The 27,934-nt window shown below is 39.2% G+C and overlaps 2 protein-coding genes across 5 annotated transcripts in view; one reads left to right on the forward strand and one right to left on the reverse strand.

Annotated features, from left to right (window-relative positions):
• The first annotated feature begins 1,659 nt into the window (after nucleotides 1–1,659).
• Nucleotides 1,660–27,031, forward strand: LOC112983249 (riboflavin kinase). Of its 4 annotated transcripts, XR_010385674.1 has the most exons (6): nucleotides 1,660–1,789; nucleotides 3,442–3,593; nucleotides 4,784–4,886; nucleotides 5,701–5,961; nucleotides 23,221–23,306; nucleotides 23,541–27,031. XR_010385674.1 is itself a non-coding variant. In XM_064500317.1 (4 exons), the coding sequence occupies exons 1-4, from the start codon at nucleotides 1,708–1,710 to the stop codon at nucleotides 5,829–5,831; spliced, it is 468 nt and encodes a 155-aa protein (XP_064356387.1). In that variant the 5' UTR covers nucleotides 1,660–1,707; the 3' UTR covers nucleotides 5,832–6,014. The 4 variants fall into 4 exon arrangements, 1 of the variants encoding a protein (XP_064356387.1); XR_010385676.1 differs by lacking the exon at nucleotides 23,221–23,306; XR_010385675.1 differs by lacking the exons at nucleotides 23,221–23,306; nucleotides 23,541–27,031 and adding an exon at nucleotides 7,348–8,621.
• Nucleotides 13,642–27,934, reverse strand: part of LOC112983247 (proprotein convertase subtilisin/kexin type 5) — a 245,032-nt gene continuing 230,739 nt past the window's right edge. The window contains exons 28-37 of the mRNA XM_064500309.1: nucleotides 26,734–26,817; nucleotides 26,033–26,228; nucleotides 24,937–25,154; nucleotides 23,644–23,880; nucleotides 22,912–23,142; nucleotides 21,100–21,277; nucleotides 19,908–20,125; nucleotides 17,677–17,792; nucleotides 15,951–16,137; nucleotides 13,642–15,142 (exon numbers count right to left, since the gene is read on the reverse strand). Coding sequence (XP_064356379.1) covers nucleotides 14,739–15,142; nucleotides 15,951–16,137; nucleotides 17,677–17,792; nucleotides 19,908–20,125; nucleotides 21,100–21,277; nucleotides 22,912–23,142; nucleotides 23,644–23,880; nucleotides 24,937–25,154; nucleotides 26,033–26,228; nucleotides 26,734–26,817 — 2,069 coding nt within the window. The 3' untranslated portion in view covers nucleotides 13,642–14,738. The remainder of the gene's footprint in view (nucleotides 15,143–15,950; nucleotides 16,138–17,676; nucleotides 17,793–19,907; nucleotides 20,126–21,099; nucleotides 21,278–22,911; nucleotides 23,143–23,643; nucleotides 23,881–24,936; nucleotides 25,155–26,032; nucleotides 26,229–26,733; nucleotides 26,818–27,934) is intronic.

A 27,934-nucleotide genomic window follows, 5' to 3' on the forward strand; every position in this document is an offset into this window, starting at 1 on the left:
AAAAAGGATGGTGGGGAACTGGGATTAGAGAAACAAGAAAAAGGAAGAGGATAAATTTGGAGTAGAAATCATGCTTTTTAATGACTTTGGCCTTATCCTATAAAATAATTTCTGTCCACCACTCCCATGAACTGACTGCAGTCAGTGTTTTGTGGTATGACATATCAATCAGTTTCTCAAGACAGCTCCCATAATTAAAACGAGTCAGGGTTCACAGCAACCTGGCTCGCAACTAGATCTGAGCACAAGTCATAGGTACGTAGACTGCTTTTCCCCATTAAAAAATTAGCTAATAAAATTAGAAGGTAACTCCTGAAACATTTTTGTAACTAGTTATATCAAATTGGTAAAACTGGCAACTCAGTTCTACAGAAGAATAATTGGAAATGATTGGAAATGCAGTTCAAGGACTTTGGCAGTATTTCAAGATATATGTTTATATATAAATAACCTTACACGCACTATAGAGTCCTGAATGAGACCCCCAGAACTCGGCATATATACTTTTGTCTGTCTGCTATGTACTGAAGACTGAATATGCAGATTTATCACACTTAATACTGCTATTTTGAATGGCACACTTGCAAACTCAATTTATTTGAGCAGGATCAGGCCCATAAAAAAGATTGCTAGTAAGCTGACTGTGTTAAAGAGATTTAGAAACACTGTTACAACTTGAAAAGCACCTGGAAACAAGAAATGAAAGAAGGGAAATGCAAAGCAGCCTTTCATTTTCCTTTAAGTATATATGGAGAATACAAGATTAGTGTTTCCATCTTGATGCATTTTTCTGAAGGAAATCCCTGCATGGCCAGGATCAATGACATAAAAGGACTTTGAGTGGGATGACAAATCACAGCGGATTAAAAATGACTTTTGTTTAGTAAGTTTTCCTGCACGGGTGCATCATGCAAGATGTAACCCTTAACATTAAAAAAGGTTAAAAAAGGAAAGCAATGTGTGGCAACTGACAAAACTGACTAGATCTGCTTCGACTACCGCGGCCCGCAATGTGTAAGAACAGGGAAAAAAAATAGCAGAGTATTTCAAAGAGCCCATTCTTCTCTTGGCGCTGAATCCCAGCAGGGCACAGAGGGAACTTTCGCAGCCTTTGCCAGGGGGCAGGGACACCGCCACACGCGCCCGCCGGGCCAATGGCCGCCCGCCTCAGCTGGGCCCAGGCGCCGCGGCTCGCGGCCACAACAGAGCGGGGCGCAGGGGAAGGAGCGGGGCACCGGCCCCCTGACAGCACGAGCGTCAGACGGCGGCGACGGGGGGCGCCCCTTTTCTCCGAGGAGCCGGCGCGCCCGAGCAGCACCAGCCATCCGAACCGAGCGCCGCCTCAGTAATGGCCGCCGTTCCCCCGTTGCTATGGGGCGTGATTGCGCGTGCGCACAAACCCCCGCCGCCAGGGAGGGAGGCGGGGGGAGAGCGAGAGCGTGGGCGAGCTCATTCTTGAGGGGAGGTCGGTGTCTGCCTGAGAGTGCTACGAACTGGAAGCCGGAGCTCTCCGGGTAGTGCCCCCCCCCCCTCACCTCTTGGTGGTGCCTGGGGCGAGGCGGAAGTGAGCGTTGCGCGGCGGCTAGGAAGCAGCGCTGCAGGTGTGCTGCGCCTGGCTCGGCTGCGGGCCGGGAGCTCCTCGTGCTCGGTCGCTGTGCGCGTGCCGCCCGCTCCGGCCCCAACGGTCGCCGCCGTCATCCTGCCGCTATGAGGCACCTCCCCTACTTCTGCCGCGGCGAGGTGGTGAAGGGCTTCGGCAGGGGGTCCAAGGAGCTGGGCATCCCCACAGGTGAGCGGCGCGGGGGCTCCCGAGGGCTGGGCTCGGCCCCTCTGGCCTCGGTGCGAGGGGGCCGACCTGCAGGCGCTTGACGTGCTTCAGCGGGCGCGGCCCCGCTGGGGTTGGGCTTTGGGAGCCCGCGGTGCGGAGGCCGCCCGAGGGAGGCCCTCCTCAGGGGGCCGGCCGCCGCCGCCGCGCCGAACTCTGCTGCTGGGTGACGAGTGCGGGGCCTTGGCTGCTGGAGGCGAGCTAACGTCTGCGCGGTGAAGTGGAGTGAACTTCCTCGTAAACTCTGGAGACGGCTGGCAGCCTTGCACAATTGTGCTAACGGCATGACTTGCGCTTTCTATAAATAGTCTTAGCTCTTTCTCAGGATTAGCCTTTTTTTCCCTGATGGCTTTTTTTTTAATGCTTATAGTTTTGTTCCCTCTTTTGTGTTACTTTCCACCCTTCTACTTAATGTTTTCTTTCTCTCTTTTTGTTAGTTAAATCGTCTGATGATGATCATGATGATATGTGGGATGCTGAGAAGTGATCACCTGCCCTGTGTTGTAATGTGGAAGTTTGGAAATACCCATTCTCGTAAACTTGTCATGCCTTGGCTTAGGACAAGAAAGGCATTAGGAATAGCTGTACAGGGGTTGCAAAGGGAATAATGCAGAGGCTAAAAAGCAGAGCAGCTGGAACTGACCTAAAAAAAGAAGTGTACTTTCCCATTGCCCTTCTCTGTTTCACTTGTCTAAATACAGCTAGAAGTGTAATTCAAATGAATTTCAGCTTCTTTTAAAGTGCTATTGCAGTTAGCAGGCATGTTGTATCTCCTAGTAGAAAAGAAAACCTCCTAAGACAAGTGTTAAGGTACTGGATATGTAACAACATCTGTTAATACAAATTCAATATTTTTCTCTTGATTGCATATAAATGTCTTATTGATATCAGGAAGTGTGGGAGAGAAGTTGTTACTGCTTGCGATCTAGGATAAAGATTAACTAAACTATAAATTCTATCAAATCAGCTAGAAACCTTGCATGAATAAATCTATGCATGTAAGAAGCTAAAGTAGGATAGTTGTTTTTGGAGAAGCTTCGGTTCATTTCCCTCAGTCAGAAAAGAACTTACTTTACCTTAGATGCATAGTTTTCTTAAAAACAAAAAACACAGAAATCCCCAAATATAGATACTCTGAAAGGCAAGGTGTATAAACATTCATGACTGGTGACTACAATCATAACTTTATTTTTGCATAGTTTAGTAAATAATTATTTTACTAACACTTAAATAATTTTAAGATGATGCTCTGTAGTGCAGAAGAAACTTGATTCTCTCCTCTTTGACTATATTAGAGCTGTAGAAAACATCCTAATAGTGAAATGCATTCAGACTGGATATCTTACCTCAGTTTGTTAATTTTAACTGTAGTATAGAATGCATATAACCATAAAATAGTACAGGTAGGAGAGATGGTAGCTCTGGTATTACCACAGGGATTATGTTCTGTGATGCTGTTTTGTAGTTTACAGTTTACCAAATAGCACATTGTATCATTATGATCATCATCAGTGTTCTGTTTGTAAATAGCATATAGGCAGATCTTGGCTTTTAAGTGTTTGAAAATGCTGTGATGCCTTTGACTTACAAATGTACACTTTCTAAAATTTTTGCAGCTAACTTTTCTGAGCAAGTAGTCGAAAGCTTTCCATCTGATATCTCTACTGGTATATACTATGGATGGGCCTGTGTTGGAAATGGAGATGTGCATAAAATGGTTTTGAGCATAGGATGGAATCCTTTCTATAAGAATATTAAGAAATCAGTGGTAAGAATCTTGCTTTGTGTGGTACTTTGATTATACTAAATGAGCCAAACGCTTACTTTTGAGTAAGGTGAGCAGAATCTGATCCATAAAGACGATCTAGAAATCCCATTTGCTGTTAGAAATGTTTGGTATCCATCTCATGTTTGTATTCTGAAGAGTCGAGTCTCAGTAGGCAGAAAACATGCAGCCATAGGTGAATAAAATGTATTTTCTTCTTCTTTGATCATTAAATGAATACTCCTCAAATAAAAACTCAATTTTATTTCTGAAATGGTTGCTTATGGTTCTGATATCTATTAAGCTTATGTTTATATAGTTATATTGAATTTATTGGTTATAAGAGCCCTAGAATGAACTGGAACACACTAGTTTTTCCATACTCTACAATCTGTCATCTACATTTAAAATAAGAGGTATTGGGGCGTCTTAATTTGTAATGCTTTTTCATTGATTCTTCTCTGAAATGATGGAACGCATGTATGTGATGCTGTGGCTTGATATACAGAACCAATATCCAAAAGTAAATGATAACAGGACAGAGGCGTTAAAATCCTGAGCTGTGACAGCTGTGTTTTTCTTGCTATCAGGTTCTGGTGCTTTTCCTGAGTCTTGCAGAACTCTGTTTTAATTGTTGATACTTGGAAACCCTTTTATTTGGGCATGAATTTCTGTCTCTAAGATAGCTGCCTTCACTCCTTTTAGAATTTTTCTCATTCCATTCCAACATGTTCTAGTTATAAAAGCGCTCCTTAAACCAGCTATTTCAATCAAAATCATTACAGTTATTTGGACTCATCAACTTAATGATTGAATAAATCTATGTTTTGTTTGTAATTTGCTGCCCTGGAAATCATACCTCTGAGATAAGTGGCGGTGAAGTGTTTCTTCTTGAGAATCACTTTTTTTTTTATTTATTTTGAGTATTGGAACACTCTTAAGTGAACAATTTTTCTTATATTGCATGCAAAGTACAATTCTCTCTGCTAACATAAGCAATTTTCTCTCTTAACATAAGCAAAAGACCTAGCCTATTAATCTTGCATAATACATGTTTAACTAAGTGTCTCATTTTTTTCTTGGTCCACATTGGGGAGAATTTGAATTAGGGATACTAGCTGAGCACCCTTGCAACAAGGAAAATAAACTCAAAATTCCTCATAATAAATGCAACTTTATTTCCCTTCCTTTAGGAAACGCACATAATCCACACTTTCAAAGAAGACTTTTATGGAGAAATTCTTAGTATAGTCATTACAGGATATATTCGACCGGAAAAAAACTTTGATTCTTTAGGTCAGTATTGCAGATGCCCCTTAAACCAGTCTCTTATTTGTCTTTTTCTTATGTATTGGAAGTACTGTGTCATCACTGTCTCTCTCTTCATAATCAGCTGTTTTATCTCTTAACCATTGAAATGGCAGTAAAACATTTTAGTAAGTTAAATCTACTAATGTATAAACTGGTTCAATTAAAAAAACACACCCACCCACCCACCCACATCTTTGATACTTACTTATTCCAGCCTAAAAATTACTTCGGTGTAACAGTATGTACTTATTTCAGTCTAAAAATTGTATTGTTGCCTCTGAAGGGTATTTTTAAAAACATGAGCATGTCATAAAAGCATCAGTCTTTTTTTTTTTTTTTTTTTTTTTTTAAAATGCAACTCAGAATTTCACAAACTGTTTCAAGTATATCTTTTTTTTTTTTTCCTCTAAAATGTTATTTGGAACAAGGAAAGGATAGTCCTTACAACTGTGAAAAATGTAACTGACATTTAAAAACAAAGCATTTTAACGTCTTTGTTTCAGAACTTACTGTAGATTTCTTTTTTCAAATTGTACTTTAGAAAGTGTACTTCTAAGACTTGGAAAATTGTTGTCCATGTTAATCAAACGTGACACTTTTGGTGAAAAATGTAATTATGAATGTAATAATGCTGACCCTCACTTGTTTTGCAGAGAACTCTGCCTTTTGAACTATGTAGTAATTTTTATTGTGATTTTATGATTGTTTTCTAGTGTTCTATGGTATGCTTTATTTTCTCTTGCTGTGCGTGTTCAGAATTCAGCTTTTAAATATCCCTATTCTTAATTCTCTTTTATAGAGGCACTCATTTCAGCAATTCAGGAAGACATTGAAGAAGCAAAAAGACAACTAGATTTACCGGAACATCTTAAACTCAAAGATGACAACTTCTTTCATCCGCCAGAAGGCAAAATAGTAAACAACCACTAAGCAAAGCTCTTCCTCATTAATTTTTTTTCTCATGGAGCTCTTTTCTTTGCACTGCTTTTGTATGTACTTAATTGTCACGTATCTGTTTAGGTGATTGAGATTGGAACCGAACACTGTAAAACCATACAAGGTGATTTAAGTTTGTTTGTGTTAACTGATCATTAAACCTGTCATGCAAAAGGAGTAGAAGGCTGTTTTAGGTCCTTGTAATTGTGAATTCTAAAGTTATCAATTGCTTAGCAATCTTAGCACATGCAGAACATGACCAAAGTTAATTGTGACCTCTTCCACTCCCAAGATGCGGAAAGTCAAATACTTAAGTGAAGAATGTCTGTTATTAACATACAAAATGTTATTCTAAACTCTTTTCTCAGTTTTACATCATTCTTGCATCTGCATTATAGCTAGTAGCTTAGAAAACTTTAATGTTGAGTCAAAAATTTACCTGTGGTGCAGGAAGCCAATCGTTAGGTAACAATAACAAGAATAATTCACTGTATTTCTTATTTTTGATATGCTATAGAACCATTGTGGTGGAAGCTGGCATTTTAATTGAAATTATTTATTGTAAGTTTACTTGAATTAGAGCTAATTGCTGTTACTTATTGACTGAGTTACTGGAATCAGATAGACACTTCTGCCTAGTTGATTGCACGTATGACAATGTATGAGCTGCATAGTTTACTTCTGAGGAAGTGTTTCACTAAAATTCGGGAAATGAAGGACAGGGTGAAAGTTGGTGTACTGTAAAGGTTCAGGCTAAAGTGATGCAGAAGCAGAACCAGTACAAGACTTCTGCTCTTTGGGCCCTAAGGCAGAAAAGGCCACCAAAGGCAAAGTTGTATACATCCTTGCCTCAGAGAGACGAGGACAACCTATGGGTTGTTCACCATACTGGTGATGAAATGACCGACTTCAAGGTTGAAGTTAGAATATAAGGCACGAAAGAATCCCCTCAACCCTCTGCACCAAGTGCAGGTAAGATCCAAGGTTTAGGCTGGCCAATTAGGTTAGTATACAAGTGAAAGCCTTTGGGAATTCTTGGAATAGTATATCAACACTGTAGTAGATACTGAATATTTATTACATGTAACTATAGTCTTTCTGATTCTGGAAGGTATGCACAGATAAATGGAGGGTGTGTTGTCAAAGTTGATAATAATTAGGAAAATATCTCTGAAATATATATATATAATATATATATTAAATGTATGATTCTGAATCTACTTCTTTCCCCCTCCCTGCTCCTCCTTAATTTTTTTCTATCCTCTACTTAGTGAGGGGAAACTAGGTAAGCTGCAGTGATTTTTGTCTTCATATTCTCTCGATACTGGCTTGTGATGTGGCTGAAGCATCTCTTTCTGAAACTGAAACAATTCTGTGGATATGTCTGAACTGCAGTTGTAGCTGAGAACTGTTGCATGCAATTTGGGAATGCACAATCTGTGTAGTGCAATTTTAAGAATTTCCTCCCATCCCATTCTGACCTGTATTTTTTTTTTTTTTCTCCCCCAAGGTTTGAGAGTTGTGAGAAGGTAACATTCCAGTTCTTACCTGTGGCAGGTGCTGTCAGGATGCCAAGCTTCTAGTTCTGCTTCATATTGCTTTAACTCTTAGCCAGTATCAAAGGGCTTTATTAGGGAAAAGGTCTTGATTGGCTATGTAGGACTTCAGCAGAAACTTGAGATCATTCAAACAAATTGCTCACCTGTTCTGTTGATGGCAACAATAGCAGGAATGCAGATCTTGAGGGGGCAGGGAAGTGATTTCTACATAAGCACTGTTTAGAATAAACAGCATTTTGACCTCTGTAGCTGAGGTTTATAGATTTAACTCTCCAAAGTTGCTGGCAGTTTTGTCCTAACTGTTGCCTGGATGTTTTCAGCACACTTTTGCCTTCCTAGTAGGAGAATATTAGGAAGAAAATTATCTGCTGTTAAAAATGCTATCTTTTTTAAAAAAAAAAAAAAAAAAAAGGCAATTTAGTGGGCTTTTACTGTATAATATGTTGGAAACTGTATTCTAAAAATCTGTACAATAATTATCTTGCAAGAGTGAAAGTTAGATTTTTTTTTTTTCCACTTTAAAATGGAGGGATGAAGGGACTTTTCTTCCCCCCAGTACAAAGAGCTGAGGTATTTTTGAGTTTGTAACAGTGTCAAAATCTTATTTACATTTTACTTTTTGGAGGGACTAGTAATAGAAGCAATAGTTGGCAAAATATGTTATCAAGAACATACTTAAAGAATAAATGTTCATTTATCATGGTATTATAGCTAAACTCTCATAGCCGCCTTTAAAATTGTTCTTTGCCAGTGATTTCATGTGTCTGCTGTGGAAACCATGGTGCCTTAAGCTGGTTATCTGAGTAACGCTTTTCTGTAACTGCTAATGAATGCTACTATCCAAAATTGATTTGGCTATTGAGCCACTGTGCCACGGATAGAGAATGGTGGCAAAGGGAAAACTTGAAAAACTGTTAGTTTGCTCACAACTCTCACCTGAAGTGTGAAGTATGGCTACAGTGAACTAAAACTGCTCTTTGTATGTCTGTCTTCAAGTTAGAGAGAATGTAACTACATTCATTTGGCTGAGTGTACCTATCCATGCATGTTATTTAAGATAAAATATTGTATATCAATTATTTATATTCAGTACATAATTCCTAGTGCAGTATGAACTTTATGAAGGTTTATATTTTTGTATTATGTACAAATAACTATTTATTTCAATTAATGTTGCTGCACTGTACCATTAATAAATGAAATGTAACTGAGAAAGTTAAAATTCTACTCGTCATAAGTTTTCTGATCGTATGCGATACAAATCATGTTTGCATATTCCTTAGCATATTCTGAAAGATGCACTGTGGATTTCTTTCATTACTCTACTTAAATTTCTTTCAGCTTCAGGAAGGAAGAATTCTGTTCTTCATGCTTATAAACTTAGTGCCACAATATTTGAGTCAGAGATGATAACTATAGATATTTGCACCTCTTTACATGCAAGGCACTACAAACAGCAAGTGAGGCATAAAGGGTTTTCATATCCTGCTTCATCTAAATTAGAGGACTACTGAAATGCTGAAGCCTGAGAAATATAAGTATTTCCATAGTTTCAAATTTTTTAAAAATATAATGTGGGCTTTTTTCTCAATTTAAATTGTCTACCTCCTTTTGAAGTCTATTACTATTCTGAAATGAAGTTTGTTTGACATCGTGAGAATATCAGTATAATTTTGTTTTTCAAAATGCATATAGTCAAAAACAGTCTTACTTGAATAACTGTGGCACTAAACTACCTGAGGTCCTAACAGCCTAAAGAACATATGCTTAGCAGATGTTAAAATGCAGCATGCCTTCATGTATAGAAAAACTTAAGGCCTAATCTGCACAGAAAAATAGTCTGGAATAGTTATTCACACTGGCTTCTTGTATGGCTAGTTACTTTCTGAATTGGGAGCCTTACTAGGAACAGACATGGAACCTTTATTCAGTTGGTATTCCTACTTTGGGGCAGGTTCCCTCTGTATGTAACTTTCAAGTTTAGTTTCAAGTTTTGTTTAGTTTTAGAGAAACTTGAAAACTAAAGTAAAACTTGAAGCCTGCATAAAAATGTCCTGTTTTTCTTATAAACTTAATCTATTCTTATAAAAATTAGAATAGTTATCTTAATAAATGAACATCTATTCACATTAAGTAACAATTTTAATAACTCATATAAATTTTGTGAATGTGGAGGCTGTCGAACATAGTTTTCCAAATGCATAAAAATTCAGGAAAATGGCACTAGTAACCTGTCTGCTGAAGAGTGGAAGTTGTGAAGTCTAGTTTACTGATATTTTGCAATCTCATCTGACACATTTGTGTTGAGAGTTTGTCCTGAGACAAAGGAGATGAAAGTTCTTTCTTTTAAATAGATATAAACATGTATCTGCTAACTGTGGGTAAATATAATAATTGCAAAGCTGCAATAGGTGAATTTTGAAAGTTTGCTCCAGAAGAATTCCTACTGTCTTTCACGTTTTGACATGCAGCATCTCTTTCCTAGAATGCTGTTTCTAGAGCAGTATGAAGAGATAGTATGAGGTGTCCTTTTAATTTTTTATTCTGCCTTAGACTTCTTTGTCTTAGCAATTCTTGGAAATAGTTTGTTTCTTTTCTGTTTTGTGAGAATCGCCACTTTGTTTTGTAACGGAGAAGCTTATTGCCAGTGTTGCTGTTCCTTAATTGTGTTTAAGGAGGTTTATGATAATGCCTAGGCTCCTAAGGTGCTTTCCTTTCCTGTGCCTAGCAAAGTTAATTATCAGTCCTATATGCAAAGCTTGGTGAGTGTGATTGCCAAAAAAATTAGAAGGATTTTAAAAAAGTACTTGGAGTTTGTTAAAACTAGTAAAAATACACTTGCAAACCTGGGGTGCACCCTGGGGACTTTGTGCTTTACTCAGGATTTCAGAGAGCTCCATCCTTAGAATTAATAGCCTGAAAGCTACAAATAGATTTGTCTTTACCCTTTCTTTCAAAACCTTTTAAAACTGCTTGCTTCTTTGAGAAGTCAGATGGAAGAAGCTGCCTGCTTTCCTTATGTTCTGGTTCAATTGTTAAAACATTAATTTAGGTCATGGCAAAGGTTCATCTGCTGCTGAAGGGGAATCAAACCTGTATCTTAAAGCAAACTAATCTATCTGGCTTGGGGCTCGGGGGGGGGGGGGGGGGGGGGCGCGCTCCTCTCATACTTTCACACTTGGCAACTGTTTATATGCAGCTCTGTACCATTGAAGTTACATCAGGAAAGAATGTATTATATTGTGGTATTGTGGTCACGTTGTAGGGGTTGCTTTCTGTGTTAGGTGCACTGGTCTATTGGGTGTGGTTTGGTATCTGTCAGAGATTGTGGTTCTAACACCACAGCATCCAGACTGGAGGCATGGATTTAAAAGTTAAAACTCCTCAAGCACCTATATTGTTCAGGATTTTCTTTAATACTCAGCACTATAATTTCCAAGCATCCAGATTTTCTACTAGTTTTTTTTTTCCCCTGGGATTGAAATGAGATGAAAAAATATCAAATTGTCTTCAGATTTATTTTGTAATAAGTGTGCTCTATTATAGGGCTATAATTTTTTTTCCTAATTTGTTTGTATTTTTCTGAAGGAGCTTAAGAAAACCCTAACGAATAGAATGCAATACTTGCTATGGTTGCAATACTTGTGATGGTTAGAAAATTTGTATTATCAATTGCTCCAGGGGAGCATTTGGATGGATTTATGGCCTGTTTTGTTTTTTAAGTAGCCTGAAGCTTTATAACGTGGCTACCAATGTCAAGTTATATAATTAATTATATAGTAACTAAGGTAATGATTTTTATTGTTTGGGAATTAATTTTCATTTCTTGTTGATGGCTAAGGATAGCCAAGTGCTCGCTGTTTTTTGTTTGTTTTTTGGTATTGCTTTGTTCTTAAGTTTGCATTTAGTTTGTTTTTCCCACAATATTAAGATTTGTCAGTGAAAGTAAAAGGCAGGATTCAATGTAATGATAAGATTTTTACGTGGCTTTTTTTGTTTTCTAAAGATGAGACACCTAAGTGAGGAAATTAGGTATATTTAGGCATAAGGAACAAAGAAAGAAAATTGGGTAGTGAAGATGATGATAAGTGACATGAAAGAGGAGAAAGCATACAGCAGAATAATTGGATGAGGGTTTTGGATGATGTATGCAATGAGAAAGGATGGAGTAACGTGAGGGGGGGAAAAAAACTGAGCAAGAACTATTAAAATAACGAATGTTAGATAAGTGTAGAACCTGAACTCTTCTTGAAAAAGAAAATGTACTTATCTAGATGCTGAATAGCTAATATAAATGAGGAACAATGAAAGAATACTTCCTTTTTTTACTGTGCAATTAAATGTGTAATATAAATCTGCAAAATCATGCAAAGAAAAATGGAAGGAAGAAGAATTAGCTTTGTGGTGACTATGGATTTGTTGCTTTGAATATATCTAGTTTTTTTCAGGACAGAATGCAATAGGTTTAGCCACTAGAAATCTATAAAGTAAAACAGAAAAGCAGTATTTCAAATCCTTTCTGTGCTGTGTTCTGTGTACGTTTATTATCGGCTTCCTTGGTTGTGTTCTATTTTCCATGCAGTTTCTTCAGAGGTGTGACTGACTCATGAATGATTCTCCCTCAGCCAATAGCTCTTAGACCAATGACCTGTTATAAAGTATGTAATTTTTCTTGATCTGCCTGTGCACTCTCAGCAGGGAGTTTTAACTGAAAACACTAAAAGCAATATGGTTCTGTGGGTCATTAGTTTGGGCCTCCTTGACCACTGTTTTGAAACTGCTGCTTTAAAAAACAAAAAACAAACATTATCTTATTGCAATTCTCTTCCTCATATCAGGTCCTGCTAATGTCATTCATCAGTTATTTATTGCTCTCCTAAAAAGACCAGTTCACCTTCAAGCCAATTATCTGCCATCTTGTAAAACATGGACCTTTTCACCCTACCCATGCAGCATAAAATCATGCAATTCTCCTGGTGCCTCTTAGAAATTGGCTTCTCATCTGAGCAGTCAATTGAATTCCTCCCCCCGCCCCCAGCACTGCTTTTCTGGGAGGAGAGAAGATTAACAGCGCTGCTTCTATCCTATGAGTGTTGTTTTAGGTTTGCCTGTGCAGCTTTAGCACTACAAGAAATATCTCCTGCTTTGTGACATCTGGGGTCCCTGACTACACATTAAAGGCTCTGAATGCTGGAAAGAAAGTGTCAGACTGGAGAGTAGAAAGCCTCAAAAATGAAAGAAGAATATGTAGCTGATAAACTCAAAATGTGGTTGAAGTGGTATGCCTGAACCAAGATGAAGAACCTCTGAAAAGAACTGGTGTTTGAGAAGAGCTTGGAGTTCATTTCTTAGGTGCATGCTCAGAAATGTAGCTTTATACCAGTCTGACTTGCACAAATTTGGACAAAATTCTCTTAAGAAATCACATTTCAAAAATAGTCTTTTTTTCAGGATACCTAAATACACCAAACTTTTCATAAAATAATGATAGTAGTCTGAGAGCCTGTGACAATGCTTGTTATATCCCTCTCTTGAAGTGATTTCAAACTGCTCAAGTGTAGCTTTGATTAAGCCTTTGAAATTTGATTGGGGTGGTTTCAGATAGTGCGTGTCAAAGCACATGCTTACAGCCAGGTTATATAAGCCACTAAAAACAATAACAAAGCATATTGTTTATCCAAAAAAGCATAGGAGAGGAGGATACCACAAAAAGTCTTTTTCTCTTAGTATGACCTTTTGAATTGATTTCTCGCTCTTTTCATTCCTTTGCTTTGTCTGGAGAGCTTCCCAAGATAAGAACTTTAATTCAAGTGACAGATGTCTTTCCAAAGTGGCTGGTTATTATACCTCTTTTGATAAATATAGGTCCTTGTTTTGTCTTTTGTAATCTGTCACATGATCTCAAATTCCTCTCTTTCCCTGAAGGCACAATGATTAAAAGATTAAAATTTAAAGTAGAAGCGATAGACCTTTCCATAGAACTCCTTTATACTTACCTACAGAAGGGTCCTGACGTCTTTAGGACAAAAAATTCCACCTGGGCCTTGAGCCATATAAAATAGGTATTCTTATGTGGAATTTCTCTGTAAAAGCTAAAGCTAATTGATTTAGATTTCTAGAAATAATTCTTCCTGGAAAGCTACAGGAACTCTGAGAGAGCAGGAGACCAAAGCCAGACTTCTAAGGATAAGGCCACTCTTTTACCCACCTGGCAATACTGTTGACAAATAACAGCACTTTCAAGATGGTTTTGTGCAAAGAATTTATTCTTTCACAGCAAGGGGCCATAAAGAGCATCCTTATCTGTAGTATGATAAATTACATTTCTGTAATGATTGAAAAAAAAAAAAAATTACACTGTTGTGTTCCTTTAGGTTACTTTACCAAATAAGTGCTAATTATTCCCTTAGCCATAGTCTGAACATCCTGAGACATTTACAACAGAAATGCAAAAGTTGCCTGAGTAATGCTCTGTGTTTATATCAGTTCCCTGGATCCTGAGAAGGTAGTTACAAAGACAAAAGGAGTCGTCTTTTCTTTTTCTGAGCATACATATAGACCATATTTTCCTCTGCAGTAAACAGGGAAAATTGTGTGTAATGAAAGGTTAAGCTTTATAACCACTGGAAATAAGATTCATCAGAGGTTGATGTATAAAATACTTCATATTTTTTCATACAAACTATGAATACAGTAGAGTTTTATCTGGAAGAGAGTCACAATCACAGATCTTCAACATCATGTCATAAATACATAATTTCACTGGGAAATATGCTACAAGTTTGAGGTGAAATGCCTCAGCTTTGAGGGGCACATATGTGCCAGGTCATTTCAGGAAAGTAAGTCTAGGTAAAATCAGCAAAATCACCTATTGTATTATGAATTGCTGTACAACTATAATCACAAAGTAGCAAACAGTAAAGTGGCACCCTATGCCAGTGACATTCACTGTGCAGGCAAATACACCCATCTGGTTTATATCTGCATGTTTTTAGTAGTGATTGGTAAGGTTCTCAATAAGTGTGTGTGTGCTGTTTGAAGGAGTGTTTGTAATAGTTGTAATGCACACACAAACATTGGGAAAGGATTTAGTCTCCACACAAATGCTCAGAAACATGATCTCTTAACCAGCCTACATCTGGAGTGCTACTTAAAAGCCTAGCAAGGTTTTATATAAAGTTTTAGGACGAAAGAGATGTTTTTAGAAACCATTCTGCTCTCACAATATGCATTAGCTAAAATCTTGAGCTCAGCATGCTAAGAAATAACTAAACATACTTAACTAAATTGATGTAATTTAACCAGTAAGGCAACAGAGCAGAAAATCCTTAAATTAGTAGAGTTATCTAAATGAGTAACTTTCATCATCATATTCAAGCTCATCTTCCTCATCCTCCTCCAAAAGTCCATATCTAAATTTACGATAGATTGTCCCATCCTGGCCCATATATACAATATCATCATTGTCGTCGTCATCTTCATTATCTTGATCTCTGTACTCAATCACTTGATCTTCCTGATAGCTTGTACTCTCATGGGAGTTGCTCATGTAGGAAGCAAAGGCTTTGGAGTGATTTGTCAGCTTCTCATACCCCCTTTTATTGACAGCCTGGGTTTTGGCTTGTGATTTTCTCCAGATAAATATAATAGCTCCAATGATAAGAAGAAGGAAAATGCAGGTAATAACAAAGAAAACGGTTTTGCTTTTGTGCTCAGGTGGTAGAGTGATCCGTAAGACACAGTCATCTGACAACAGCAATAAAAAAAAAAAAAAAAAAAAAAAGATTATATGAGGTCAGGTGGGGGTCTTTGTTTTAAATGCCCCAGCAGAACATTTAGGCCTGTTTACATCTTTAAATTTTTTGGACTAAATACCCTGTTCTTCCAGTACAACAATTGTGCTCTTGTGGCTGTGATGGTGTAAGGATATAAGCAAGGAGAGGGTTGTTGGGATAGCGAAGTTTCTTCGTCAGATTAGGAGTAAACAGCAAGAAGCAGAAAAGCTAACAAGCACACAAACACAACCTATTTGTTAAGTTTGGACAAGAAACATAGCATCCCTGGAAATATTTGTATTTTTAACTCTCTGGCTTCTAGAAAGATTGGAAGACAGGTTGTGTGTGCCCTGAGCTTGTCTGTTTTTCCCAATCGTATCAGTTTGGTATAATAAAAACATTCCTTCTCTCTGCAAATCTTCCCTTGTGTAATATGCTGTAGCTACTTCAAAGTCAATGGGGTGGTTTTGACATGATGAGCTTAAAGTGTGCGATTCAGATTGCTATCTGTTGAAACAAGCATTTCCCAGTCAACTGGGTTATGAAATGCATGGCCATTTAAAACAAGAGTCGTGACTGAGAGGAGGAGGCAATATCTGTTGCAGTTGCTGTTTTTTGTATAAAGCCCTTCCTACTCTGGTGATGGAGCAGTAGAGAAACACTGTATGCATGCAGCTCAGCAGCACATTTTTGTTATTTTCTGCTTTTCCTTTTTAAATGTCAGCCCAGTGAGTCATAGGGCCCTTAAACACCGGTACCACTTATCAACACGGTCCTACCTTGTGTTTCACTGCAGTCACAGCACTCCGGGCTGTCTGCCAGGTCAGAGTCACCGCAGCAGGGCAGGCAGCGACTTTCTTCGAGGTAGAGCTGCATGCTGGCTGGACACATGGTGCAGTTGAGAGGCCCAGGTCCCTTACATTCAGTGCACGTGCTGTCACATTTCTCACATTTGAACTGGTCGTCCTTGAGACACAGAACACAAGCAATGCACCTCTCATTTCCATTCCTTTGGACCTCACCGTTCTGCCCTGTCACTCTCTGGGTCCCCATGTCCAGACACCATGGATGTCTATAGCAAAATTCATCGAGGAGTGGGAAAATTAAAATTTGTTTCATACTGCCTGGGTTCTCAGTGATCTGCTGGTAAGGAGAGTGAAAAAGCAGTGTAGGAGAAGCTTAGTTTGCAATCTAACCTAGCTAGATAGCTAGCTAAAATTCATTCACACTATCAGCTCTTTGGCCAGAAGCTGTGTTTTTTGTTTTGCTAGACCCCTATTAGCTAGTCTATGGCTCTTTAGCACTAATGATGGTAACAACAGTAAAATAGTCTTAAAGAAGCAACTGAGGTGGGATAAGCAAGAGGAAATATTCCGGAAAAAAAAAGAAAATGAGAGAATGAATTCAATTTCCAACTTGGGAAGAAGGAGAAATAAAGAATAAAGCTGACCGGAAATTTTCTGGCAAAACAGACTTCTATTAGATCGTGTTCGTTCTATTTTACAGAAACCACTTAGATCCAGGTACTCTTCTCAAATTCCAGGTAGATTTCGGGGAGCATCTATGTACAAAGACTACTGGAGCTCATTGCTGTCACACATACCTTGTAGACTGCTCTGAGGTCAGGTAATTCAGGGCTTCCAGTGTCTGCAGTTCATGGGTGGCCTACTGGGCAAAAGTTCCTTATTTTTTTGCTGTGGGACCAGGACCCCAGATCCAGTGCAATAACCTTACATCAAACTGGATAGCTCTCTCAGAGCTGGTGGGCTTCTTGCCCTGAATCTGAGAGCATGGAAGAGATGGGGAGGCCATACTGGGAGGTCCAGTTTCTCAAAGCTCTTGCAAAGAACTGTGGACCATCATGGTCCCCAGCTCTTAGGCTGCCTTCTTCACAGTTGTGGAGCAGCCCTGCTACGGAGGTCCTCCAGGCTGGAGATTCCAGGGTATCCAGCATCTCAGGCCAACTGGCTTGCCTTGGCACTATATTCTTGAGCAAACAGCTCTGGAAGGCAGTTGGAAATCTGGAAGCTGGGGTGCCCAGACTTGTGGCACAGACCCAAACCTGCTTGTGGTCCTACTTTAGAGACATGTAGCTCTGTTAACTTCAGCCTATCTCTTCACTAGAGGTTTCTGCCAGTAGAATTCTTGGTCAGAAATGTGATGTGATTTCTTACAAACAAAGCAGCAGAAATCCCTGGGGAAATCTCAGTTATACCACAAGAAATAATACTCTATTACTGATATAGCTGAATTTGTTCACATGGTTTTGGTATGGCCCTCAGCATCATTGTGTCTTTACATATACTGGTAGAGAAATCCTCCTACAGTAGACAGCCCCAGAAAGAGAAACGATGCTTTTTCTGCCAAGAGAATAACAAAAGTAGGAACATTTAAAGGTAAACAGACTTGAAAACTCGGAGAGAAGCATTCTGTGTTCTTCCTCTTGTGTTCAGAAGTTAAAGTTCAGGATATAAATCACAGGAGAAAATGCCTACAAATAGGTACCTCTTGTGTTGGTGACTCCTGGACTCTGTATTCGCCTACAAGACAGTCTGAGTTGCACATTCCACTTAATAAAGTGTAGCTCCATACGCAAGAAGTGCAGCTGAATGCTCCATCCGCTAGAAAGGCAAACAAAACAATATTAGAACAGGGAAAAAAAAGTCCTCTAACTTCCTTCCAGAAATACACTGATCACCTCCACCAAAGAAAAGGAACATTTGTCATTATTGAGGCTCAGCAATGAACTGTCTAGTATGAGGAGGCTGGTATTAAAAAGAGCTTGGGTCTCATCTTGAAACTTTATGTGCCCACAAAGTGTATTGCTTATGTGTTTTGAAATTCATGAAAAGCTGATTATGAACTACAAGGAGTGTGTTGGACTTCTGTCTTTTCTTTTTCTTAGTGTTGCAACTGGTTTGCCACCTGGCTTGGCCATTTGTGCTGTGTCTGCATGGGGACTTTCAGAGGCATTCAGGAGAATCAATTAAATCAGTGAACTAAATTAAAATTGTGTGAAACCTTGGCCAAATTCTCTCATATGCAAAGTCAATAGGCATGCAGCCTGTTAGCTAACCCTTTTCCAACAACAATGAATTAACATACGTTTATGTTTTTAATAAAAATATAAATTCTTGCATAGTTGCATAAGAAAAAATTGTGTTTCACTAGGTGCAAACAGAGCATCGTATGTGCTTTGTGTGTGTGAGAGCATTTTTGAAGACAGGCTGCAGGTGATTCTTCTGCAGAACATTGACGTGAACATTTTGTCCTTCTTAATGTTAAAATGCATGTGTCCAATTTCCTGCCACTTGGCATCTTCTGCCACTCTCTGAAAAGAAGGTGTTAATGTTAGCAGTAGTTAAACAGGTGAAGTTAGCAATGTTTTATGATCCAGTGAATTCATTGTGTGATTTTTCTGAGCAATGCAGGGTTTGCCTCCCTGGCCACATGAAACACGAGACACTGCACCGCTTCTTGGCTCCTACATCAGCAATGCAGATTGATTTCAGAGCACCTACTGGTTTGCTGTTTAGAAAGACTGGCTCATATTTCATCGTACTGTCCCTGTAATTAAGATAGAAAATCTGTCCTTTAGTATTAATCCCAAATAAAATAAAAATCAATCATAGGAAGCAGTCTGTAAGTTAAAATGGCAATCTCTTTTTGTCTCAAATCCAAGCCAAAATATTGCTGTCATTTATTATGATGTCCTTGTATAGTTACGTTTTAACAGTTCTTGAAGGTGGCTTCACTCTAGGAATTATTTCCACAATTTTAAATATTGTTATGTTTGCAATTAGCCATCTGCACTATCCAATATATCCACTGTCCAAAAGAGTATTTTTAGGTTTTAATATAGTATGGTCTGAGCTGCAGAGCGGCACCTGCTAGCTATCATCTGATGCCATTCAGATAGAATAGGACACTGTATGGGTCCAAGGGGAATAGTGCGGCCCAGTTCAGAATTGGATGCAGTATAATTTAGGGAAAAAAGACATGGAACACATAAATGTGTCATAGAACAAAACAGATGGTCTCTCAAAGTTAACTTAGAAAAATACTTAACTATATTCAAAGCAGCAGACACCACACTTTTTTTTTTTTTCACCCTAGAGATGCTCTGTGGCCTTTTTGTTATTTTTGGTGTTGGTGGCTGTTGATTTTCTACTCTTTCCTTTAGAGACTGTAAAGATGTGCGGCTGGATTAGGTTCCTTGGCTTTCACAGAGTGCCACATGTAGAATGATAGCTCAAGGAGTGAGATATTATTCAGTGTTTGTGAGACAGAGTCCAGCCCTCTTAGCATCAGAGCCCTGGTTTTAAAGTTGATGAGCGTCTCTCTGAGAAGCCTGGCTGAATTAAATGAACTTAATCACGTGGTCAACCTGTTTACCTTCGATGGCTTTGTACAGGTGGTCGCTCCCAGCCCTCCTCTCCTGCGGGTGCTTCTGCACCCTGTGATTGGAGGCAGCGCAGTAGGAATTGATATTTTTGTTTAATCTTGGTGATTCAATACTCTGTAAATAAGGTGGCAGCCTGGATCAGCCAGCTGAGCGAGTAAGCCAGGGCCTGGGAGACTCCTTAGATCGAAGGTAGTTTAGCAGGGCCATATATGCTACTACTACACTTCCTCGTGAAGTGTTTCCAAATACTGGAGCAGAGAGAGAACAACAAAAAAAAGATATGGCTTGTGTTTTGATACTCTTTTTGTCGAAGCAGAGCGTATGCTTTTACCTTCGCACGTTCGGCAGGAAGGGTGGCATCTATCGCACATGTTGTTGTCCTTGTTTTTGTAGTAATATTCAGGGCAAGAGCTAACACATTCATTCTTGGAACGCAACAGGTAAAAATATGTATCGCAGAAAAGGCAGTCTGTAGGCTGAGGTCCCATGCACTCCTTACAGCTCTTGTGGCATCTCTCACATGACCCCGTGGAGTTTTGTGCAAAGTATCTGAAACAGATCAGATGATAGCGTTGGCTTTGCAAATGCCTAAAAATGACAGGAAAGGCCAAAACATCCTTCCTCCTGAGCTCTTGCTGTGGTTACATCCATATACCTTTTGCACCTCAGTGGAAGTAGAGTGCATTTGCTTAGACTGCATTTGCCTGTTGGAGTTCAGCTATAAAGCAAGACTTTCTGAAATAGAGGGTGAATTCAGGTACGAAGTAAGCAAATAAACAGACATGACTCAGAAATCCTAAACTCTGGTTTTGGCTCTACCACAAGCATCCTGTGAGTTGTTGGACAAGCATTTAATTCCTCACCGCTTCTGATGCCCAGCTGTCAGACGGGAATTCAGTAATTCCATGTTTCCTTACAGTCCACAAACAGACCCAGCCGAAGGACACCAAGAAGGAAACAGTTTGTTCATCTAAATTGTGCAGTCAGGGAAAAAGAGGAATAGCTGCAGAGTGGTTGTATTGAGGTATAGTTGTTGCAGACTCATATTAATGAAGTTGCTGCCTAAAATTATGAGTCCTCAGTTAAATAATGTTTTAATGGTCGGTTTTGTTACAATCTATTATAAACATTCACTCAATGTGAAACAAAAGTAACCACATCCAAACTTCAGGCTAGGCAGAGCCTGCAATGATGCTTGAAGCAAGTTACACTGCTTCCTGCGCTCAAGCTGACTAATTGAGGGATAACTTAGTTTTTACTCTGTTTCATGCTGTTCTGTATAAACATAATCTCAAAGCGTCCTTGGAGCTTTTAAGAATGGCCACATCACATCGAGCTGGTTCCAGCTTGGGCACCAGCTCTGTCTCTCCAGTTCTGCACTGGAAAGGGAGGTTTTACACCACCTCTGTGTACTAGGAGGACATGAGAAATTTTCATGCTAAGATAGGACTGAAGGCGGAATGACGGGATTTCTCAAAGCGCTCTCTGTGATGTAGCTCTTAGTTAAAGATCTTGGACCTTACCCAGCTGGACACTGGTTTACACATCCTTTTCCTTTCCTGTACCAGCTCGGTTTGCAGGAGAGGCACTGTGAGCTGTGTTTTCCAAAGCAAGTGTCACAGGTGATGTGGCATGGGGAACATTGTCCCTCATCGCTGTCAGCATAATATCCATGTGGGCACGTTTCAACGCAGGAGGTATCTGCACAGAGAACAATGCGGAATAACAGATCATATTCAGTATTTGCTGCTATAAAAATCTCATACACCTCTGCCGGCGCAAACTCTGACAGGGGACGCTGTTAGAGATTGTAACAAAGCCAGTAAAGGGCACATTGGGACATCCTAATTATTTTTTGTTTCTTCCTAGTCTTGTCACTTCATTAGTCTTTGCTTCTGAGTCTTATGTACGTTAGCAGGCTCTTCAGAAAAAATCATTTTTAATCTTTAGAAAATATAAATGCAATGCATAATAAATAATACTGAACAGCAGCTGTGATTTCTTTCAGAACACACAAAGAAAGAAATAATAATCAGGAAACTTTATCTCTCTATCTGCATTACCATTTTCCCTAGGTTTCACTCTGATTCTAAGTGCACTCTTTCAGGCTCATTGCATTCTGTGTATTTGGTAAATGGAAATTTTCCATACCTATGGAAAGAAGTTTGAGATTTAATGATGTTTGTTCATTGGTCTTTGTCCCTGTGTGTGGCTGCTGCTTTGTGTTATGGGAATACACACCTCTAATGCTGCTAAATGCACTAGGTACATTACATTGTTCGCCTGAGATTTCAGAGGGTCATTAGCAGAATAGAAATCTGGAATGAAAAGCTAGGACTGAATCAACTAACTGCAAGTGTATGGAGCTAAGAGAATAGTGATTACTCTTAATAGCTTGCACTCATTATCTAGCTTGTCCTTATTGTTTTGCTGCTCAGATTACAAATGGGCAAAGGAAGGTACTTTTCCTTACTTCTATTTTTTTTGCATTTTTTTTCCTCCACTCCAGATTGTTTATTTATATGTACTTCCTTCTACTTCACCAATGGTAATGGTAAGCTGGGTGTGCTAGTAATAATGTCAAGTCTGAGTTGAGCCCTCAAAAATTTAAGAATTCGAAATCTGCATCAGAATTAGATGCAGACAGCTCAGAGTCAGTGTTTTAATTCAAATTTATTTTAGATTTTTCCTGAATTACAGATCATTTAAACCAGTTTTTCTCTAAATGAATTTTTTAATTTTTGTTTGCTTTTTTTTAAACATACAAAGAAGGAAAGTTTAAGTCCTGGGATTTTATAGTTTTTACCAACTTGTTTCTGAGACAATAGTCTTTTGCTCCAAAGAAAGAAAAAGAAAGTAGTTTTGCATCTCAACCATCCGCTAGGGACTGACCTAATGAACTGGAAACAATTTTTTAACTTCTCTGCTTAAGTATGTCCTTGTTCATCAGATTGCTGCAGGGATTAAATGAGCCAACATGTAAATGTGAACTCTGTGTGCTTACCAGCCATGAGCTAAAGACATCCCTTTTGTCTTTTTCAAGTTACTTGTAGGAAACAAAAGTGCCAGTAAATAGGGAGTAAATGAAACAAATACAAGTTTTGTTTAGCCATAGACTTTGTTGCTACTTAGAAGGTCTGCTTTTGGCCTCCTCAAAAAATATCCCAGGTAGTCCTGAAGAAGTAATTATCTCTGCACCTGCTTGTCAGGTCAGCCTTGCAATATTTAGGTTGAAGTGGTCATAGATATTTCATGAATAGGACAGAAACTTCTATTTCATGCTCTCCTATTCTTCAATGTAAAATAAAATCTAGATGCAGGATCAAGATACTCACTGAGAAGATGTTGATTATTTGCACAGCTAAGACACTGGTGTTCAGTGGGTCCTGAGCAGTGAAAGCATTTCTTATGACAAGGCTTGCAGGTTTGAGTTTGCTCATCATGGTACTCAGTGCGAGAGCAGTATCTGGATGCCAAACATTGCCCATTGTGGTTCAGCGTCAGGCCATTTCTGCAAGTAAGGCAGGCAGTGGAAGAAAAACAAGTCTGGCATGTCCTATTGCATGCTGAAAAGGACAAACAGCAGGCATGTCACCATTTCTTTTTTCATTTCAAATTATTGCTTTTTTTTTTTTTTTAAACAGCTTTAATTTTACAAGGAGCCACCACGACCTCAGGATGAGAGGTTGAGTGAAATGAGCAATAGCTCTGCTTCTGCATAATCAAACAGGTTAATATTTTCAATGTTATGCAGCCTACTCCTTCAGTTGCCTTTTGCACTGGCACTGCTTTTGCTGAGCAGCGGTTTTCAACATACTATCACTAGCAATACTCAGCTCTTTCCTGGAGTGGCTGCATGTAATTTTGAACACCTCTAGCTTTGCTAACTCCCTCTCAGCTTTCTCTAATTTTTCCTGTTCTAAAATATGTCTTATCATGCCTTTGTGATCTCCTCTGTTTTCAGGACACTCATAGCTACATTGGCAACCCACAAACCCTTTAGGAATAATATCCAACCGGTTCTACTTGCATCTCAATACTCTTCTGGAGAAAACAAGGCTGCCAACCTTGGCAATCTTCAGTCGCTTCTTCATAGTAAGTCCCTTCGGGGCATTCTTCAAAACACCTCCCGTTGTACAGGACAAAGAAGCTGACGGCACACTCATTACAGTCGTCTGAGTCGGGCCCATCGCAATCCTTGCAGTCTCTGTGGCAGGGGAAGCACTGCTTGTCTTCGGCGTAGAAGCGAGAGGGGCAATCCTCCACACACCTCCCCTCGTGCAGGAAGAACTCATCCATGCACCCTGCGGAGAACCAGAGACAACGGGTAAGGCAGCTAATGCTGACTTTGGTAAGTGAGGGAGTGAAGAAATCCTGGGAAACCATAAATCCCACAGTGCCTGTTTTAATAGGAGATAAACGGACAACTTGGGAGTGGATTGCTTTTTCCTTTGACTCTTTCCCCTCCAATCTGCCCATAACAGCCCAAACCTCATGCCATATCTTCTGCGCTACCTTGAGGGACTGAGAAACCAAGTCGGCTACTCAGCTTTGCTGATATTAACCAAACCACGCTGCCACTAAATAGAGAAGGGCTTCTGATGAGATGCTATATCTGGATTATGAACTTCCTGCAAAATTAGGGATGTCCAGATTGGAAGGTTTTTTTGCTTTATTATTAAAATATGAGTCTGGCTGGAATATTTGCACCTGGCTGTTTGACTTTGCAGGGAGCTGCGATGGTGTTAGGATTTGGGGTAGGGGTTCAGCTATTAATTTTATTATAACTGCCTAGTTTAATAGCTTTGTTTTTGATTCTTTTTCATCCATGCTAATGTTTCCAGAATGGCTTGCTCATTAAGGGTTAACTACCCCTTAAATTTTTGGGTGTGCAGTCAGACTTACGAGGACTTCTGAGCATTACTAGATATGTTTTATTACAGAGGTTTCGTCCGCTACCCTGAGTAGTGGTTTGCAAAAATGGCAAAGAGATGTAGTTAAACCAAACTAGGAAAGAAACATTTTGTATTGCACACTGGTGTAAATGTTAAAGAATTTAGGCATGGAAAGACCTGTCATTTGCTAAATCAGAAATAGAATCAAACCAACAGGAATTTCCTGAAATACAAAAAGAACAGAAAAAGCAGTGTGAAACACCTTTGCAGATAAACATTTTCAACTGAGTCTCGTGATAAAGCACGGGTTGCTTAGCCTCTATTTTAGCAATTTAGCAATAATATATACACCCATTTTTTCTTTTTTGGTCATTATGGAATTTCTTTTCAGATATATGTTTCTGTCCATCTGATTTTCTAAATCTATCTCATTTTAACTAAGTCATGAGAAGTTCCTTGTAATACCTTTGCACATTTGATTGTGAATGCACTCCTGACACATTGGAGGGCAGTGTTTGCAGATTCCTTCAGAAGCAAAATACTTCTCCGAACAGGTATGTTTACATTCCCACCGCTCCAGAAGCAAAGGGCTTTCACAGGACTGGCATTTGGTGGCACTTCCCATGCACGTCTTACAGGATCCACTGCATTCCTTGCAAGTCCCAGAGTCATTAAAATATCCCCTATTGAATTAAAACAAACACAAAGCAAACTGCTGGTCAGAGTATGTTTGTAGAATAGTCCAGTGACACAGGTTGCAAGAATTATGTTTGTATATATCAGTTTCCCAGCAGATATATTTCACTGAAACAAAAATATTTCTTAACAATCTATTGTCTATCCTCTAATCCATTACATTCCCTCATGCAAGCAGAAAACCTCCATGGTTAACACCACGAAGGGAGTCTGTCCTTCCCTTATTCTTGTACCTACTCTAGGGGTTGCTGGACTTCCTTTCTTGCCTTTTCTCTGATTTCCCCCTTATATAAGGTGGGAAGATACATAATGTTTGGGAAAAGGAAGACACAGTCTGCAGTCTTGCTCAGCTGACCCTCAGCAATACTACCAGGAATAGAAAGAGTAATATAACCTAATTAACCTAAATATAGTGGCCTTAGAGAGAAAAAAGAGAAGAGAAATCCTTGGAAGTGTGAAGGCTGGGATAAAAAAACCACAACAGGATGCATGAGAAGTACCTGCATTTGGTGACAGCAAAGGAGCGGGTTAGGAGAAGGACTAGGGGATTATTTTCAATTGCCACAAAGAACCACCTTGAGGACAGTACTGTGGTCCTACTGGAGTCAATGGGAGCTTTACCATCAGACATAGTCTTTACCATAGTCATGATTAGTCTCACTTGCAATCTCAGTCAAGAGCAAGTGCTATTTATTACTTTAAGCTAGTTGAAAATGGCTTTTACCACGTGGTAGTTTCTGGTGTCTTAGGCTACCTTAAGTTCTCCCCTTGAAAGGTTTATAATGAATCTGAGCTATAAGAAGAAGGAGAAGAGATAAATTAAAGAACAGTCATCAAATAGGAATAAGTTTAAAAAATTACTTACTCAGGGCATTCCTGAAAGCACCTGCCTTTGTGGAGGAAGAGTGGCTGGTCCTGTCCAGACTGACACTTCTGACAGTGCCAGGGGTCGGAGCACACCTCGCAATCGTCCAAGCACATCTCACACTTTCCGCTTTCCACATTGCCAAAAGTTTGTTGAGGGCATTGAGAGACACAGGTATCATGGCTAAGAAATTTTCCTGGCAAAACAGCAACCCAAGTGGAGAAAGGGACCAAAGAGAAATGTATTTAAAAGAATCTTGTCTTGGGTGGCTATAAAAAAACCCTTTAAACTTCCCAAAAGCTTAACTTTTTGATGCTTAAAAACACGACTGAAATATTCTTTAAACTGTTTCCCAAAATAGTTTGCACAGCCTCCCCTGAAATGTAAGGTTAGAAAGGATCCTCATCATTATCTGGTACATCCTTCCTGAAACCCATACTCAGTAATTCCTCCATCACTTCTACAACTTTTGATTGAATAGAAAAGAAAGCAACAACATCCACCTCATTTTTTTTAACCCTTATTGCTAAGGGCACGTGCTTTATTCCTAGTCGGTATGTGTTTGACTTCACTTTCTCATGCTTCAAGCTGCCAAAGAACTTTCTACTGAACATTGACCAAACTAGTCCCTGAAAGTGTTTAGGATACAGAGTATTTTAGCCACTTGCAAAAACTGCCCAAAGAGGCTGAAAGTCTCCTACCTTCTGGACATGAAGTACACATGTTAGCATCTTTGTCACAGGTCCTACATGAAGGATCACAGGACTGTAACTGTTTTTTTGCTTCTGGAATGAAAGAAAAAAATCTGGTTTTGATTGTCTTACAGGGTTTTTTGTTCATTTGCCCTCTCATTTCTTATCTAAGCTGTTTTTAAAATGTACCTCCTTGAAGTTTTGATATTCACAAAGTTGGACAAATTGGCGATTGCCTTAAATTCCACACTCTTAAATGATAAGTATAGAGTTGCTGTAATAAAGGAAAATATAAACGGTATCCTGAGATTTGCTAAGTCTAGACTGCTCATTCACTTCCAGACTGCTTGTTGCAAATGAGGAGAATAATTTAGTTAAATGTTGTTAGTTTCAGCACTCTGCTCCAAAAACAGATCCAGATCTGTACTCCTAATAGATTACAAATAAGAAAAGCTGGGAGATGTGCAAATTTAGAGATGCGCTACACAGGTGTAACAAGGTATTTTTATGTCAATTTTGTACTAGCTAGTTGAAGAACACCGTTACTCTGTCTCTAAGGGAACAAACTCTGAATACGGAGGAGAATTAAATGAATGTCTGCGAAGAAGGTCTGTAAAATGGTTCTCCCCAGTGCTATCACTTACCATTTCCCTCCAACAGGAAGGCTCTGATGTGCCGCATGGTAATTTTATGCCTGAAGAAAACTAAGACCTTGGTTATACTTTGCATAGACTTTATTCGAAGTGTTATTCAGCAACTAAATGTCAAGGGGATTTGAGGGTCATACTTAATGCACAGAAAGTTTGCTGTGGAACGCTACAGGTCTCAGCAAGCAATTCTGTATTTTGATCCAGGCAGTCTTAACAATGGCAAAATGAATGTCTGATGAACAAGCAATTGTGGACCAGTGGACAGAAGACAGTAGGCTTTTGATTTTGCTGAAAATCAAAAAATAGATTAAAGTAGAAGTGGGGTGCAGGTTGAGCTTGGCATGTTGTTTAGCACATCCAGCAGGTTCAAATACATACGACTTCTGCAAGTGGATGGACTGGCTGGCAGGATCCATTAGCCCCATGCAGCAAATCACTACATTTTTTGTTCTGCCTGTTATTGCAAAGTAGTTTAAAAGCCTTGAATGAAATAAAGGAAAGCAAAAGTTTTAAGTGAAAGGAGGAGAGGGGAGAAATGGAGACACACAGAGCCCCTTCCC

The sequence above is a fragment of the Dromaius novaehollandiae genome, chromosome W (assembly GCF_036370855.1).
Source record: "Dromaius novaehollandiae isolate bDroNov1 chromosome W, bDroNov1.hap1, whole genome shotgun sequence".
NCBI lineage: Eukaryota > Metazoa > Chordata > Aves > Casuariiformes > Dromaiidae > Dromaius > Dromaius novaehollandiae.

Excerpts from the sequence above, each read along its gene's own strand:
- LOC112983249 (XM_064500317.1), top strand. The coding sequence starts at position 1,708 with ATGAGGCACCTCCCCTACTTCTGCCGCGGCGAGGTGGTGAAGGGCTTC. Across the intron at positions 1,790-3,441 it reads GGAGCTGGGCATCCCCACAG|CTAACTTTTCTGAGCAAGTA; the intron begins GTGAGCGGCGCG and ends AAATTTTTGCAG. Across the intron at positions 3,594-4,783 it reads AGAATATTAAGAAATCAGTG|GAAACGCACATAATCCACAC; the intron begins GTAAGAATCTTG and ends CCCTTCCTTTAG.